This window comes from Stylophora pistillata, chromosome 11 (assembly GCF_964205215.1).
Source record: "Stylophora pistillata chromosome 11, jaStyPist1.2, whole genome shotgun sequence".
NCBI classification, from domain to species: Eukaryota; Metazoa; Cnidaria; class Anthozoa; order Scleractinia; family Pocilloporidae; genus Stylophora; species Stylophora pistillata.
Genome location: NC_142529.1, coordinates 3,527,452 through 3,541,631, shown reverse-complemented (window position 1 = coordinate 3,541,631; position 14,180 = coordinate 3,527,452). Strand labels below are relative to the sequence as shown.

Sequence of the window (14,180 nt, the reverse complement as noted above, 5' to 3'; positions counted from 1 at the left end):
GCCTGGGAATTTTGAGTTATGGTGGAGTCGAGAAAGTTCACTGAAGCGAATTTTGGTCAAACGATCGATGAAGTGCAAGCCAACGTAAGTCAAGTTCTACATTTCTGAAGCAACTTGTGAATTTATTGGTTAGAAAGAATCGAGTATTTTGATCGGAAGTTGTAGGATGCCCGTTTTACCATCATTATTGTATGCACCTCAGCTCCACTGTTGTAAGTGGCGAATGTTTATGGTCAGATCAGCAAGATTTTTAAATTATTAATGGCTGTTAATCATTTAGTTTCCAAATCCGCAAGAAGATGGTGGTCATCAGTGAGAACCGTCTTCGATCACAAAAAAGATGCTTCCCGTTTTCTGCATGATGGAACTTAGAAAAATGGGAACATGGTAAAATTTGAAGAGATGTTCCAAGATCACTGCAATGCTTTCCTCATGCGTTTTCAGTTTTCAAACTTTTTATTGATTTTTTTGCCGTTCAGTGCCAACAAAGTGACCAACGTGAATGACTCGCCATCGAAATTCTTTCCAGTTTGGTACACTAAAACACAATAATGAAGACTTGAAGGAAACGCATTTACCAAAAGCCTTACCGAGTCCCAGGGAGGGAGTCACCAGGCATTGAAAAATCCGGGTTATTGATCATCCCCATTATTTCCGGACTTGTCAGTTTGTGTTAGGTGGTATTCACTAGGTTTGCCATTATTTCATGAAAATTGAGTGTACTGAACTGGGTAGAATCAAAGTTGATCCTTCTGAGTTTATCTTAGCGAAAGCTCCGTACCAGATTACTTAAAGCATCACTCACTTAGTGAATGACAGCTACATTACCCACGATCAAGTATTTCAGTTTGTATACTGTCATCTGATGGTGCAAACATTTCTTATTGAAAAAAAAAAAAAGAAGTTAGCCCCCCTATATCCATTCAAACCAATTTCTCGCCAGTTATTTTTCGGTTAATTTCAAATTTTTTCTCAGAGCGCGAAGGAAGGACTTCGTGACGCGAACATCTTGACATGAACTGAAGAGTTGCTTTATCAAGAAAAAGGTGTGCTGACTTTGTTTTATTCTATGGTAAAATTTCTCGCAGTGGTCTGAGAGCGTTGCGAGTAGTAAATGACGTTTTTAGCAGCTTTCCTCTTCAAGAACGAAGAGCCCTCATGTTTATTGTTAGACGAATCCGTATTAGACGGACGATTTTAGTTAGGAGAAACATGGAGTCATTCGACGGTCACATCGATACAGATTTCTCTTCTTTATGCTGGTGTTTTTCTGACTCCGATTTCATTGTGTACCACGCCACATTCCTTCACCGGGTGTCCATCGTGGGTTTGTTATACACGGTCTCAAATCAAACTGATACATTCCAGCCACTTTAGAGATGTTAAACACATTAGGAAAATGGCACGTCTCCGTAATACGAGTTAATTTTGGAAGTTTTAGAATTAGACGCTTATCTGCGCTATTGCGCCAAAAGTTGGTAATCATTTCTGGAGAGCTGCCGTGCACGCCAAGATATTTGTCACAAATCCGAGGAAAATTCTTGAAATGGTCTAGCTGTCTTGCTGGCGGGTAGTGATGAAGCCGCTGATCGTGAAATTCTATCAAAGTCACCTTACTGCCATGCAAAGTACTAAGCCAAACTGCAATTTGTTGATCGCTATGTGGATGGCATAAAATTGTCTGTGGGTCTTGTGAGAGGAACCGCTCAATAACGTCCGAAGAAAATACTATCCACGCTTCATCGACATAAATGATGTCTTTAAATGAGCAGTGATATGAACCCCAGACTAACGATTTGCTCGGTCTATGATACAACTCCGATTTAAGGTTTTCCAAGCATAAGAAATAGTCATCATCCATGTGTAACATAAACTTGAATTTAAATTTTGCTTTCGCCCACAATATCTGGTACAAGAAGCGTATTCCAAAAATTCTTGTTTCTTCAAATGGCATAAACTCAATATCCCTGTGAATCTTCTGCTCCGCGGAAAGATTTTTTTGTAGGTCTGTAGTCAACCGGAGACCATCGGTGAAGAACACACACTTAACCTGAAAACCAAGCAAAAACAGAGAACGAAAGAAACAGAGAACGAAAGAAAAAAAATTTAAAAAATGATTAAAAACGATTTCCCTTCTCTTTCGACCATTACTACTCCCAATGCCCTTGATGAAGCCTGCAATGCACGCGTCTTGTTAGGACGAGTTAAAGTTAAAAAGCGCGTGATCGTTTATTCAACCGTCCATGTTTAATTTTGTGTTAGAGTCGACGGTAGCGGAAGGGGGCGGTAAGGGTCTTTACTTCCCTACCTTTACCCCTTCCTATCTTTTACTGTCTCCCACCCCCTTGGTAAAAATTAGTTTCTCTCTCCAGCCTTCCGCTTCCACTGCGATCAAAGATGGCGGCCATAATTTTCGCCAAGAAAATACAGAGCACTCGCTCGCCAAAGTTACCCCTGCACTGCAGGTTACCCTTGATGCTTTTGGTCAGCGTTTCAATTTGCGACTAAGGTCAAGGGGAACGCGAGCGTTGGAAGCGAGAACACCGGAACGGCCACTCAACAAGCAACCGATTGATTATCTTTTGTGCATGCGCAAACCACAACATAGTGCGGGAAAGTCATGCCACTGTTTACCGCCAAGCTTTCGTTACCTTGAGTGAGTAACGTCCTATTCAACCGGAGAAACAATACCATTAGTCTCTTCATGGTAATAAGGCCGTGATAAGCTGAACCATCAAGGCACGAGCAACTTGGGTTTCGCGTCGACTTAACCTACTGTTGTGTTTCTCGGGCGCAGTGCGCTAAATTCTCCCTCCAGCTGAAAGTACATAAATTTTACATGGCCCTCTGGAACTCACCTCAGTTCCATCGCAGTTTTTCCACCACGTTGCCCTGATTGCTTCTCTTCTGTCAAATCTTGAAGGAGCCGTGGTAACAATCAACAATAACATAACAGAGACTTTGTTAACGACTTCTTGTAAACTGCTCATATTTATCACGGAATGCGCTACTGATGCCAATTTATCTTCAAGGGGTGCGGTTTGCCTGTGGCCATTTAACACTTCGTCTTTTGACGCGTTGTTAAACATGTCTATGAGGGGTTGTAACCGATTGTAGCTTCTGACCTGTCGTTGTATAGTATATTTCTGGTTGGTCGATACATAGGTTAGTCGTGGCCAGGAGTTATTGTTTATGAAGGAAAAACTTATAATCAGGAGTACCACCAAGGTGAGAAGAAATCCTGCAATGAGGCGAGAACGCGACCACGGATTGTTAACTAAGAACATTCTGTACTGTGCTGAGGTGAAGGTTCTGAGCACCAAGAGCCAACAGTTACCTGAAAAAAAAATTAAAATGAAGAGAAACTTTCAATTGGTAGAACGTGTATTTAAAGATATGATCTGCCACTTGATTCATATATAACTGAAAATAGAACGTCGGAAGGGGTGAGGGGGCTGAAATGAACTAGCATCCAGGCCCCTTCAATGAGAATAATGATACTCCCACTCGCCATAATACATCAGAAACCGGAAGAGGCTCTTGAAGTTTTAGCCACTTAGGTCTTGTTTTTGCGCAGAAAAAAATGAAAAACTTATGAAAAGTGCTAGAAAGCGTTTAAGAAAGCATGTAACATACAGCCCTAGGTTTTAATACTCTCAAAACAGTAAATGACAGCGTTTCGAGAGACATTGTGCAGGTATAAATTCTTTCCGCTGAATACAGCGACAATGGCCGGCTACCGAACCCCTTTCCGCACGAGTTCCGTTCGGAGCGCGAAGATTTTCCTACGAGTCACGAAATACCACGAGTGAAAAAAACGCGTGGTAAACCCACGGTATTTACTTTACGCGGTATTCATCCTGCGGGTAGGATTTCGAAAGGCGTGGCGTGATCCCGTTTTTATCGACTCACGCTATAATTGTGAAAGTAATTTGAATGTAAATACATTCAAATACAACTCCTCTGCTCTCTAAGCGATCAGGCGTTTTTCTTTTTCTTTTTTCCCTGTTTTTGGTCGGATGTATTTACAGTTATCAAGAAAATTAAGCCAAAGTCACGCTAAGGAAAACAACAAGCAAAATATATTGTATATTTGTTCTCCGCTTCTGACGAGCCGATGCGTCACCTGAATGCCAGCGCGCCTTCAGTTCTCTCTTACCCTGAAAACACCACCTTTTACTTCAATTTGTCGTTCCAATGATTGGAGTATTTCGAAACTTTAAATCAATTAGTTTGTGATGCTATTTTATCGGTTGAACGGAAAAACCTCTTTCAATTGTCTCTGAATTTGGACTGCCACCCTAGATATTACTCTCAATCTTGATGAAACGATCTGGATAAAAGAGTGAAAATAAAAAATGACATGCTTACCCAAAAAGCAAGAAATGAAAGCTTTTCTTGTTCAATGCTTTGAATTTAAGTACTCTGAACACTGGAGCTGAAGTTACGTCAGCCAATGTTCGTGCTGCTTAAAATGCAGTTTGAACTTCTGTCAGAAACAGAACCAATATATTACATGAGGCATGGTGCAGTATTGTGGTCAAATATTATTCTTTTAATTTCTGGTCCTGAGGGAAACAGCGTGCGTACTCAAGAAAAACATTGAGACACGAGAGAAGACAAAACTAACTGTTTCCCGGGAGGAAAAGTATACTAAAGAATACAATGAATATATGAAGTTCATATATTTTGAACTGCGGTATTAAATACGTATGATGCACGATCCTTCGCAGTAGATAGCGCTATTTATGCAATAGCGAAAATCAGACTTGAAAAAAAATCAGGCCTGTACGGGATTCGAACCACTGACCTCTGACCATTGTATTTTCAAGGATAAGCGAAGAGCAAGAGCCGAATTTATAATTTTCGGTAATCGCCGAGAAGTTCGGAGAAGAGAGCTTCAAAAGTATCACGCTATCATAACACCACTTGTCTCGATTACGTTCTGATCACATGCAAAATCCGAATATTTATTGTATTCAATGATGTCTTCCACTCTGGATACATTAAATTTCATGCAGGGTGATGTTGTAACTAATCAGCCAATCGCAAACCTGTTTAGAATAAGAGAAACCCAGAGGTAAATCGCGGGTTTTCAACAATGGGTTCTATTTAAATATCTCTGAAAATAGCAGAAGGTCGATGTCAATATTCTACACAATAGGTACTTTGGGCTTCTCTATTCTTCACGATAAACACGTTAAAAAAATAGTTTTCAATTGTTTCTAATAGAAGCTGTAGAATCTTTCACTGCTATGTCAACTTAAGCTAACCCTCGAAATCAGTATATTTTTTGTATGCGTGGCAGAATCGACATAATGATATTCATGAATCATTAGAATCAAATAAGCGTTTTCCTTGTCGGATGAACCTAATTTCTGAGCTAGTCTTGTTGTGATCTTGATTTAACAGAATCTTCAGAGAACGGCCAAATTCCCTAATACGGTTTTATTTCACCTCGCGTCTTTTTCTAGCCCTAGACCTAGTGCTTTAAAAGTACAACTGTCTTTAAGGTGTTATTCAAAACTCTACAAAAAAATTATAAAAAAAGGTAGTCTGAATATAATTCTTTATTTTCCTGTGCTTTCTTCAGCTAGATTGGAATTATAAATTCGCCCCGATGGAGGGCTAAAGCTCAAAACTTCAGCTTCAGAAAGTTTTATATTATTATTTATATTATCAGCTCAATCGTGGATAAATTGCGCTTACTTTCTTTCTTTACAGAATACTCAACTGTGAGAAATGACTTAGTTGTCAGAAAAATAAAACAATTACTCACCGAATGTTGAAGTCCTCATGCTAGTAGTATCCAAATTGTTGGATCTCAGTTGTCGAAATTTTGTAACTGGAAAATGGAAGAATTTTGAAGAAAGCACATGAATTTGAAAGAATTTTAGATATGAACTAAATGTTATTTTTATTAGCCACATATTCGATCGTTTCGTTCCTTATAAAAGTAGTTTCGGTCCAAAAGATAGGAATGTTGAATATGAAGTATGTAGTTCACCTGAACCAGATCGAAAAGGTTGCTTTAAAAATGCCTTTCCCTTTAATCGTCTCGCGCTTCTCGCACGCGAACAAAGTAGATCAAAGACCTACTCAGGTGCCTGCATTTAGACCCTGAAACGCCCGCAAATGCAAACTGTGTGAACTTTTGTCAATTCAAGGTGGCAAGTGAGACGCGCCGAAGGCACTTAGTGTAACATGAAAATCTTCGAATCTTTTGATTTGCAGATTGCTTATGTCTTGAGATAAAGCTAGACAAAGATCGACGGTCACACTGCTTGAACAGCGGACATGACCTGTCATCAGTATGTTGTCCACTCAATCTTATAAGCACTTCGCTTAGGAGGTCAGTTTCTTATGATAATGAAAGCCTGAAGCACCTCTTATTCGTTTTCGAACAGATTCAAGCGATCGATCAACTTCACGAAATTTCGCCGCCTTGCCTTACACTAAGGTGCAACAGAAAAGTAAACCTTTCAGTTCCAAGAATAACCGATCAGTAACTTCTCCTTACAAAATAACTTCATTGCTTAGCAGACAGGTAATGAGAAGAAAGAGGGGACCTTAAGTAGTCAGGACGGCAGCGCCAAGGAAGACTTCGATTAAAAAATGAATTTCTACTCTTAGTTAGAATTTCAAAAATGGCTGCATGAGCTTACTGTCTTATACGGCGCCACAGCTCAACTTCAGCATGACGTATAAAAGTAGCGTTGAGTTCCAAATGGAAATTAAAATAATTTGCCGTCGCGGTTTCGGTTCGCAGAGGACGCAAGTTTTTGCGATTTCACGTTGTTGTTTTGCATTGGACGGCTAAGAAATGTACACTACATCGACTTGGCCACTCTTATCCAAAACCTTGAACAACAGAATGATCCTTAGTGAAACCAAAACCAAATCTATGCTTGTCACTGGTAAACGGTTAGCCAAGAAAATGGAACAGTCCACCCTGCAGTTAAACGTTAATTCTACTGAACTTGAACAAGTGAACTCGCATAAACTATTAGGTGTCACGATTGATAGCCAGCTTACTTTTGACCAACATGTCGAAAATCTATGCACTAAGTTATCGCAGAGAATTGCCGTGCTGCGAAAAATAAGACGCTTTTTGCCCATTGATCAAAGGAAACTTTATTATAATGCTATGATCAAGCAGACAATGCTTTATGGATCAACCATATGGACATCTTGTTCTGCTGAGAATTTGCAGAAAGTCTTTAAACTTCAGAAACGCGCGACACGTGTAATTCTCGGAACTGACACTAAAGCGAATAGCGTACAACTGTTTAGGAAATTGGATTGGGTTCCATTCTTTCATGAGGCAAAAGTAAATAGGTCACTAATGGTGTACAAACGATTGTCTGGGGACTGTTCACCTTATATGTCCCAAATGCTCGTAAGAAATGCAGACATAAATGAAAGATCGAGCAGACATGGACAACTAAACCTCGTCTGTCCCCGATTCAAACGGGAGTCAGAGGGAGGTAGGTCTTTCACAGTATCGACCTCACGCCTCTGGAATACCTTACCACTGGACATAAGAATGAAACCTACTATCAAATGTTTTAAGAAGGCGATGTTAGATTTTTTTAAGAATAGTTATAAACGATTAGAACATTTTATCTTATAGTTTTTATAAACTTTGTAATTTTAGATTTTTAGTTCTTGATCTTTTTCCATAATTAATTAGTTTTTAATCTTTTTCAATAATTATTTGCAATATATTTTAAGAGGGCCACTGGTTTGTCAGTTTTATACTGTTATGTGTTTTACCCTCTTTAAATAAAGTTGATTATTATTATTATTATTATTATTATTATTATTATTATTATTATAACAAATCATGATGTACGAAGAGTAGTTGAGTAGTGCAGCTACGACCAGTGAGGAATCCGTGATGGGAGTCGTTCACAAAACTGATAACTTGATTGTAAATAGCATTATGCACAATTCTTTCCTGGCATTTCTCAATGATGGATAGAAGCGAAATGTCTCTGTAATTTTCTACAGGCTCACGGTCACCATCCTTATGAATAGGTGTGATATTAGCTGATTTCCATAATTTAGGTAGGCAGCACTGTTTGAAAGATAAATTGAAAAGCATACTCAGACGAACTGCAGATGTGTCAGCGGTCTCTTTAAGTGAACGAGCAGGTATATTGTCAATCCCACATAACTTATTAGAATTAAGACCTTTGAGAAGTTTTCCAACTTCTTTAGTGTCACAAGCCACAAAGTTGGTAATGACATCAGTACTTGGATCTTGTAAGTTAGTTTGTATTGGGGTTGGTATCCCAGTGTACAAAAAAACTGAATGAAAGTGAACATCAAATAAGTGAGCTTGCTCTTGAGGTTTTGTCGCAGATCTTCTGTTGTAAGTTGGTAATGACATCAGTACTTGGATCTTGTAAGTTAGTTTGTATTGGGGCTGGTATCCCAGTACTCTGTTTACAAAAAACTGAATGAAAGTGAATATTGAATAAGTGAGCTTGCTCTTGAGGTTTTGTCGCAGATCTTCTGTTGTAAGTGTTTACATCTGGAAGCCGTTTTGATTTTGACTTGGTTGAGTGGTAGCTCCAAAATCGTTTCGGGTTTATCTTAAGTTGACTGGACAGATGCTGCAGATATCATTTGTATTCAGATCTTAGTAACTGTTTGACAGATCTTCTTAACTCCTTAAACTTTCGGCTAAGGGCTTCTGATGGACGAACCTTTAGTTTTCTCCATAACCTTTTTTTCTTGTTGACCTTCTTAAGAATATCACTGGTGATCCATGGGGGATTAATTTTCTTTTTCACTGTAAAGGTTGGAATGCACAGTTAGTAATAAGTCATTGGAATGCACAGTTAGTAATAAGTCGTTGACTCTTTCAGTACAACTATCCACATCCTCTTCCAAAACAGCGCAGTTCCATGGGATGTACTTCAATAATTCACTCATTTCAATAAAGTTTGCCTTTTTAAAGTTGTAGTTTGTCCTTGAGACAGACTTACAAGGACGACCAGATAGGAGTTTGATATTGAAACTAACAGGAAAATGATCAGAATTAAAATGATCAGTCAGTACTTCAACATTACTAACCATATCAGGAGTTTTAGTCAGGATTAAATCAAGTTTATTACACGACTCGGGCAGTCAGAAGGCCAATAACTAAAATTAACCAATCAAAATGCTCTATTGCCGGTCAATATTCTCTCAGTATTGGACCGGGCACTGTCCCGAATGGTCCCGAATGATACTGCACTTGTGTTCCTTTGAACTTCAGTCGTATAATAAATCTCTTATTAACCAAGCTTGCTCGGGACCGTACTGGAAGAATATCGGTCCTCGGTCTTTTTTGTACGGACCGAGCGCAGCGAGGTCCGTGCTGTCAAGACCTCGGGCCGATATTCTCCCAGTACGGCCCTCGCGCTTGGTTAATAAGATATATATATATTGCCATCAGCTTCATTTAGCATTCTTGTTGGATTGAAATTACATTGAGCCAAAAAATGATCATTAAGCATTTCACAAAAATCAGCAGTACATTTATCGCTTGAGGTAGCATTTAAGCTATACCAGTCTATGCATGGGAAGTTAAAGTCGCCCACAAGGTAGCAGGTAGCAAATCTGGTCGTTTCAATTCTCACCAAACATTGACGTAATTTGAGCGAATATTCCACATCAGCACTAGGGGATCTGTAGCACACTCCAAATAAAACGTTATCCTTCGATGTTTGACAAATTTCCACCATTACGATTTCAATATTGTCATCATTCGCCTCCCGGTTAGCTCAATGGATAGAGCGCTGGACTGTTGTGCGGGAGGTCGAAGGTTCGAGCCCCGGCCGGACCAACACTCAGCTGGGTCTTAAAATAATTGAGAAGAATTTGCTGCCTTTCTATAACATCAAGAAATGGTTAGATATTCTAGTCTTCTCGGATAGGGACGAATAAATGGAGGTCCCGTCTCCTGCAGGGCTGGGGTAGGAGACGTTAATTTCCCACACATGAGATTACTGTGTCATGGATGTCCTCCCCTGGGGCGGGATGGGTGGGATATTGGGCGCACTTAATTTGGAGCCTCGCTCTGTTGTGCGACCCTCACCATACTCTGGTGAAAGTGATTAAATAAATAAATTCTCCAGATCCCTTCTAACCGAGATCAAGTCCATGTATACTGCCAAAAGGACACCCCCTCCACTACGATCTTTTCTATCTTTGCGGTGTAAGTAGTAGTTATTCAAACCTAATTCGAAGTCCAGAAATATTCTTTGTGTTCACGTATTAAGTTTAATCAGGTTTCTAGCTAAACTTTGTTCAGCTTTCTCTCCATTGTTGACGTTTCGAGCGGTAGCCCTTCATCAGAGCGAATGACGAAGGCTAACGCTCGAAAAGTCAGCATAGAAAGTTTTTATGGTGGCCCACTTCATATCACCAACTCAGTTGATAAAGGCAAATTATCATGTTTAACAACTGTTTAGTTAAACACGGTTGCAGATAATTTTTTTCTCAAAGCGGAAGCTGTTAAATTGATGTTTGTCGACTTTAAATTTATCATGCACGTTGAGTACAAAAGTTTGTGATCTCTTGAAACCTATGGAAAATTCAGTTTTTTCGTTCTTTGTTTCTGATTTCATTCAGATAAACTCGGTTTAACGGAACATGTTTTGCCTGTGTGAATGGGGTATAATATAATATATTCAGGGCAAAGTTTGAGAGAAATCGATATTTCGAACGGACTTTAAAGAGACTGCGTCTTTAGCTACTTTGGAGTCAGTGTTTAGTTTTAGGCAACTTCGAAGTAAACTAACGTTTGATATAAGCTGTTTCAAAGTAACATTTTCATACGTTCAAAAGTTTTTCACTAGCTGCCACCGTTACCAACACACCATCACTTTCTTCGTTGGAAACAGGCTCTTTTGACCGATAGGGCCGTTCTGAAAATCATTTCTGTAACGATCGAGCCATGTGGAAAGATTATCGCCATATTTGGCAGCACGCGTTCTGTGCCCTTTCCCTGCGACACCTTTGTGCGTTTTTCTTGATATGGAAGGCAACGAGAGAGAAAATGGAGGCTTATTAACAGACTTGTTGTCGTGCGTGGTTTATTGTAAGCTTCGAGTCTTCTCGAGGCTTGGGTTTTTCATCAAAAGTAGATGTGCTTGATTGTGCTATTTCTCCCTCGTCACTGACCACTGCTAAGCTGACGCATACCCGAATCGACTGAATCCTCCATATCTCTTTGTTTTCAAACATTTCAAAGCAAATTACAAACACTCGGAATCCTCGTCCATGTTTCGTCATGGAGAAAAGAATAAGCGATGCCAGCGTGATCAACTCAAGGAGTTTTACAGTAAATGGTTTGAACCCGGGGGGTAACATGTGATAGTGTAGTCGAATCGTCCGGGTGGGTGTAGTCCTGAAAAGTCGGTTGTGGTGACTGACGTTTCGACAACTTGAGCGGAAGTCATTATTAGAATCAAGTGAATAGTTGTCTGTCGAACGTTTACAGTTTTATTTACAACTTATTACTGAGTTCTGTATTGAAATTTTAACCTCAAATTTCATATTCTATTTATTTGTTGTATTTTCTCTCTGTTTACAGTTAACCTAGGGAACTTTCGTCTGTGCCAACATTGACTCATATAAATCTGTTACCACAGGTAACTGTGATCAAAATTTTATTCAGTGTTTTACCTGTTCTGGAGTTCCATCGAAATCTAAACAGTTTTTAATTTGTTCTTCATGAAACGCAAATGTAAAGACAAACTCAAGAGTGATTTTGGTACATTTTGATATACAAAAAAAACCATTTCAAAATCGTTAAAGAAAAGTGAACTGCGTCAAAGTGATCATGGATGTAAGCCATCGATTCCTACATCATTTATGTTTTTAAAATTTTTGTATTTGCTTTTGTCAAACAAGCACGTTTTTGGGGGCCTCTTTTTGCGAGTGTGGCTTCAGTTTTGTCATTTGCAAGGAATTTGATGAATATTCATGTCAAGTGAGAAAAATGTAGTAAGGTCAGACTATAGTTAAAGTTTGAAACATTGACTGGCTTAGAAAGGGGGAAAAAATGACACAATGGCGAAACAGGTTTGCTTTTATGTATCACTTGTTGGTCTCTGGGTAAAAACCAAAAAATAACAAAACTCTTAAAAAACTTAAAGTGGGGATCATAAACTATCCATTGAAAAGTTTTTACATTAACTGTCATCTCCATTTTAATGCATGTATATGATTAATAAAAGGCAAGAGAGGATATCCGCTCTTCTAAAAGGGACGCCTTTCATCTTAAGCATCATTATGAAAACTCACTATTTTTACCTTTTTTCCGGTTGACTGATAATTCTGATAGACTTTGCGATGTCAGAAATAAAATAGTATCTTAACTGACTGCACAGCAGTAGGCCTGCTTAAAACAAGGTGCTTCTCTCACGAGAGGGTCTCAGCTCACGCGAGAGTCAACAAAGATCACCCCATTTTTCTTAAGAAAAATAAATACGTGACACATTCTTTTGATTCACCTGCTTTCCCTTTTGTAATCTTGTAACCGATTAATAATCAAAGATCATGAGAGGGTATTATCTTTAGCATGCGCGTTCTCCTTTGCGTGGACGCACATATTTGCTGATATTGTTTCTTTTTCTGCACTTTTAGAGGAAAAGGAGTTTTTTTTCATGGGAAGAACAGCCATTGTTAAGGGTTTTGATTTACAGTCTTGTTGTTTGTGTCAAATCACGAACAATTGTCTCTTGTTGTTATACCAAACGTGTTTAAAAGCGGCAACAAATCGACAAACGCTATTACAGAATGTTTTCCAAAGCATCGAGATGAATAATTAAACTTGAACAAAACTTTAAGTTGAACGTTTCGAAAATTATTCAAAAGGCTTTGTCGTTGCGACCTAGCCTCGAAGAGCTGAGACAAGAGACGGTTTCTACCGTCTTATGTTTAGAATGCTTTTAAGAGGACCACTTGCCAGCGTACTGCTGTTTATATTGTAAGTACATAATCCAACTTTGAATAGTATTTAAACCTTTATTAGTTGAACAGTCTATTAAGAGCGCTGTTGATCAGATCTGACTTTCCCATGGCGCCATATTGAATTATGTAAGGAGTCCATCAAAATCTCTTAAAGCGAAATTGAACAGGTTTGATGGTGAGAAATGTCTCTAAACACCAAAGTAAAGGTATGCAAATTGACGGAGCCAACTGCAAAAAAAAGCTTCCAAATTTTTGTGCTATAAAAATATAAGTTTATATTTGGTTTCTGCGATCACAATGAAAACACTCTTGACTTCAAAAGTAACACTCTTGAATCGGCGTTCAAATTGAAACAGTATCTCTTTTAAGCGCTAGTCACTTTGTAAATATTAAGCAATGAAGTGTTCCTCAGTTTCTCGAAAATGTCGTTTTATAATGGTATTTAATCTATTCGATGTTTAATAATCGTCTAGTTTTGGTAAGAGAAATTCTTAAATTACTGATTAATTGATTAAACATGGCTGGTTAATGAAGTTCACAAAATTGACCTTGGAAGCAGTACAATTTAACTCGATGCATCGAAAATGTCGGAGTACGCGAGAAGATAAGGCCATAAAAAATTGTCGTCAAGCGGGATTTTTATAACCTAACAACACTCCAAGGTTATGGAATAGTAAGAAAATTACGGGACACCCTTTTGTGCAAAAAATTTTCCTTTGAACCATTTCAATAAAGAAATTTCTCCTTACTGATCCGGTGGAATAGCTCTTTCTCAGGGCACCTGAATTAAACGCGAGTCTAGGAACGTCTTTAAATACGTTCCCCCAAAATTTCATGGTTATCTTGAATTTTTGCTCACTACAGTTTTGTTCTCTTGAACTTGAAGTTTTGTTACAAAAAGGTAAAACTTGTAAATCAACATTCTGAATAAGCAGTACGGAAGGATTACATCCTAAAAGGGGTTATATTGAGCTCCTGAGTTCGCTTTTTAACTGGCTGTTTATTGATTTGAATACCCATAAAAAGGTTCATTTTCTTCCCTCATAACTTCTTTCAAGATGTTTTTCTTGTACCTTAAGGTTCTTTTGAGCTCATTGGACAAGTAGAGTAAGTATTTATGTTACTGGGGGATTAAAAGCTTTAAAAGTTTTTCAAAACAGCGATAGCACCAGTCAACGTTATGAAAATAAAATTTAGCGCATCTTCAC

The 14,180-nt window shown here is 38.6% G+C and overlaps 1 protein-coding gene and 1 long non-coding RNA gene across 3 annotated transcripts; both read right to left on the bottom strand.

Annotated features, from left to right (window-relative positions):
* Positions 1 to 1,047: 1,047 nt before the first annotated feature.
* On the bottom strand, positions 1,048 to 5,910 carry LOC111323063 (uncharacterized). 2 transcript variants are annotated; one of them, XM_022926344.2, is made up of 3 exons: positions 5,780 to 5,910; positions 2,859 to 3,337; positions 1,048 to 2,050 (listed from the first exon to the last, which is right to left on the bottom strand). In XM_022926344.2, the coding sequence occupies exons 1-3, from the start codon at positions 5,796 to 5,798 to the stop codon at positions 1,283 to 1,285; spliced, it is 1,266 nt and encodes a 421-aa protein (XP_022782079.2). In that variant the 5' UTR covers positions 5,799 to 5,910; the 3' UTR covers positions 1,048 to 1,282. The 2 variants fall into 2 exon arrangements, with proteins under 2 accessions (XP_022782079.2, XP_088594438.1); XM_088738312.1 differs by lacking the exon at positions 5,780 to 5,910 and adding an exon at positions 4,372 to 4,496.
* A 2,044-nt stretch (positions 5,911 to 7,954) lies between these two features.
* Positions 7,955 to 12,442, bottom strand: LOC148719695 (uncharacterized). Its single transcript, XR_015992878.1, has 3 exons — positions 12,313 to 12,442; positions 9,633 to 9,852; positions 7,955 to 8,800 (listed from the first exon to the last, which is right to left on the bottom strand). It is a non-coding gene; the product is annotated as an uncharacterized LOC148719695 (long non-coding RNA).
* Between the last annotated feature and the right edge of the window lie 1,738 nt (positions 12,443 to 14,180).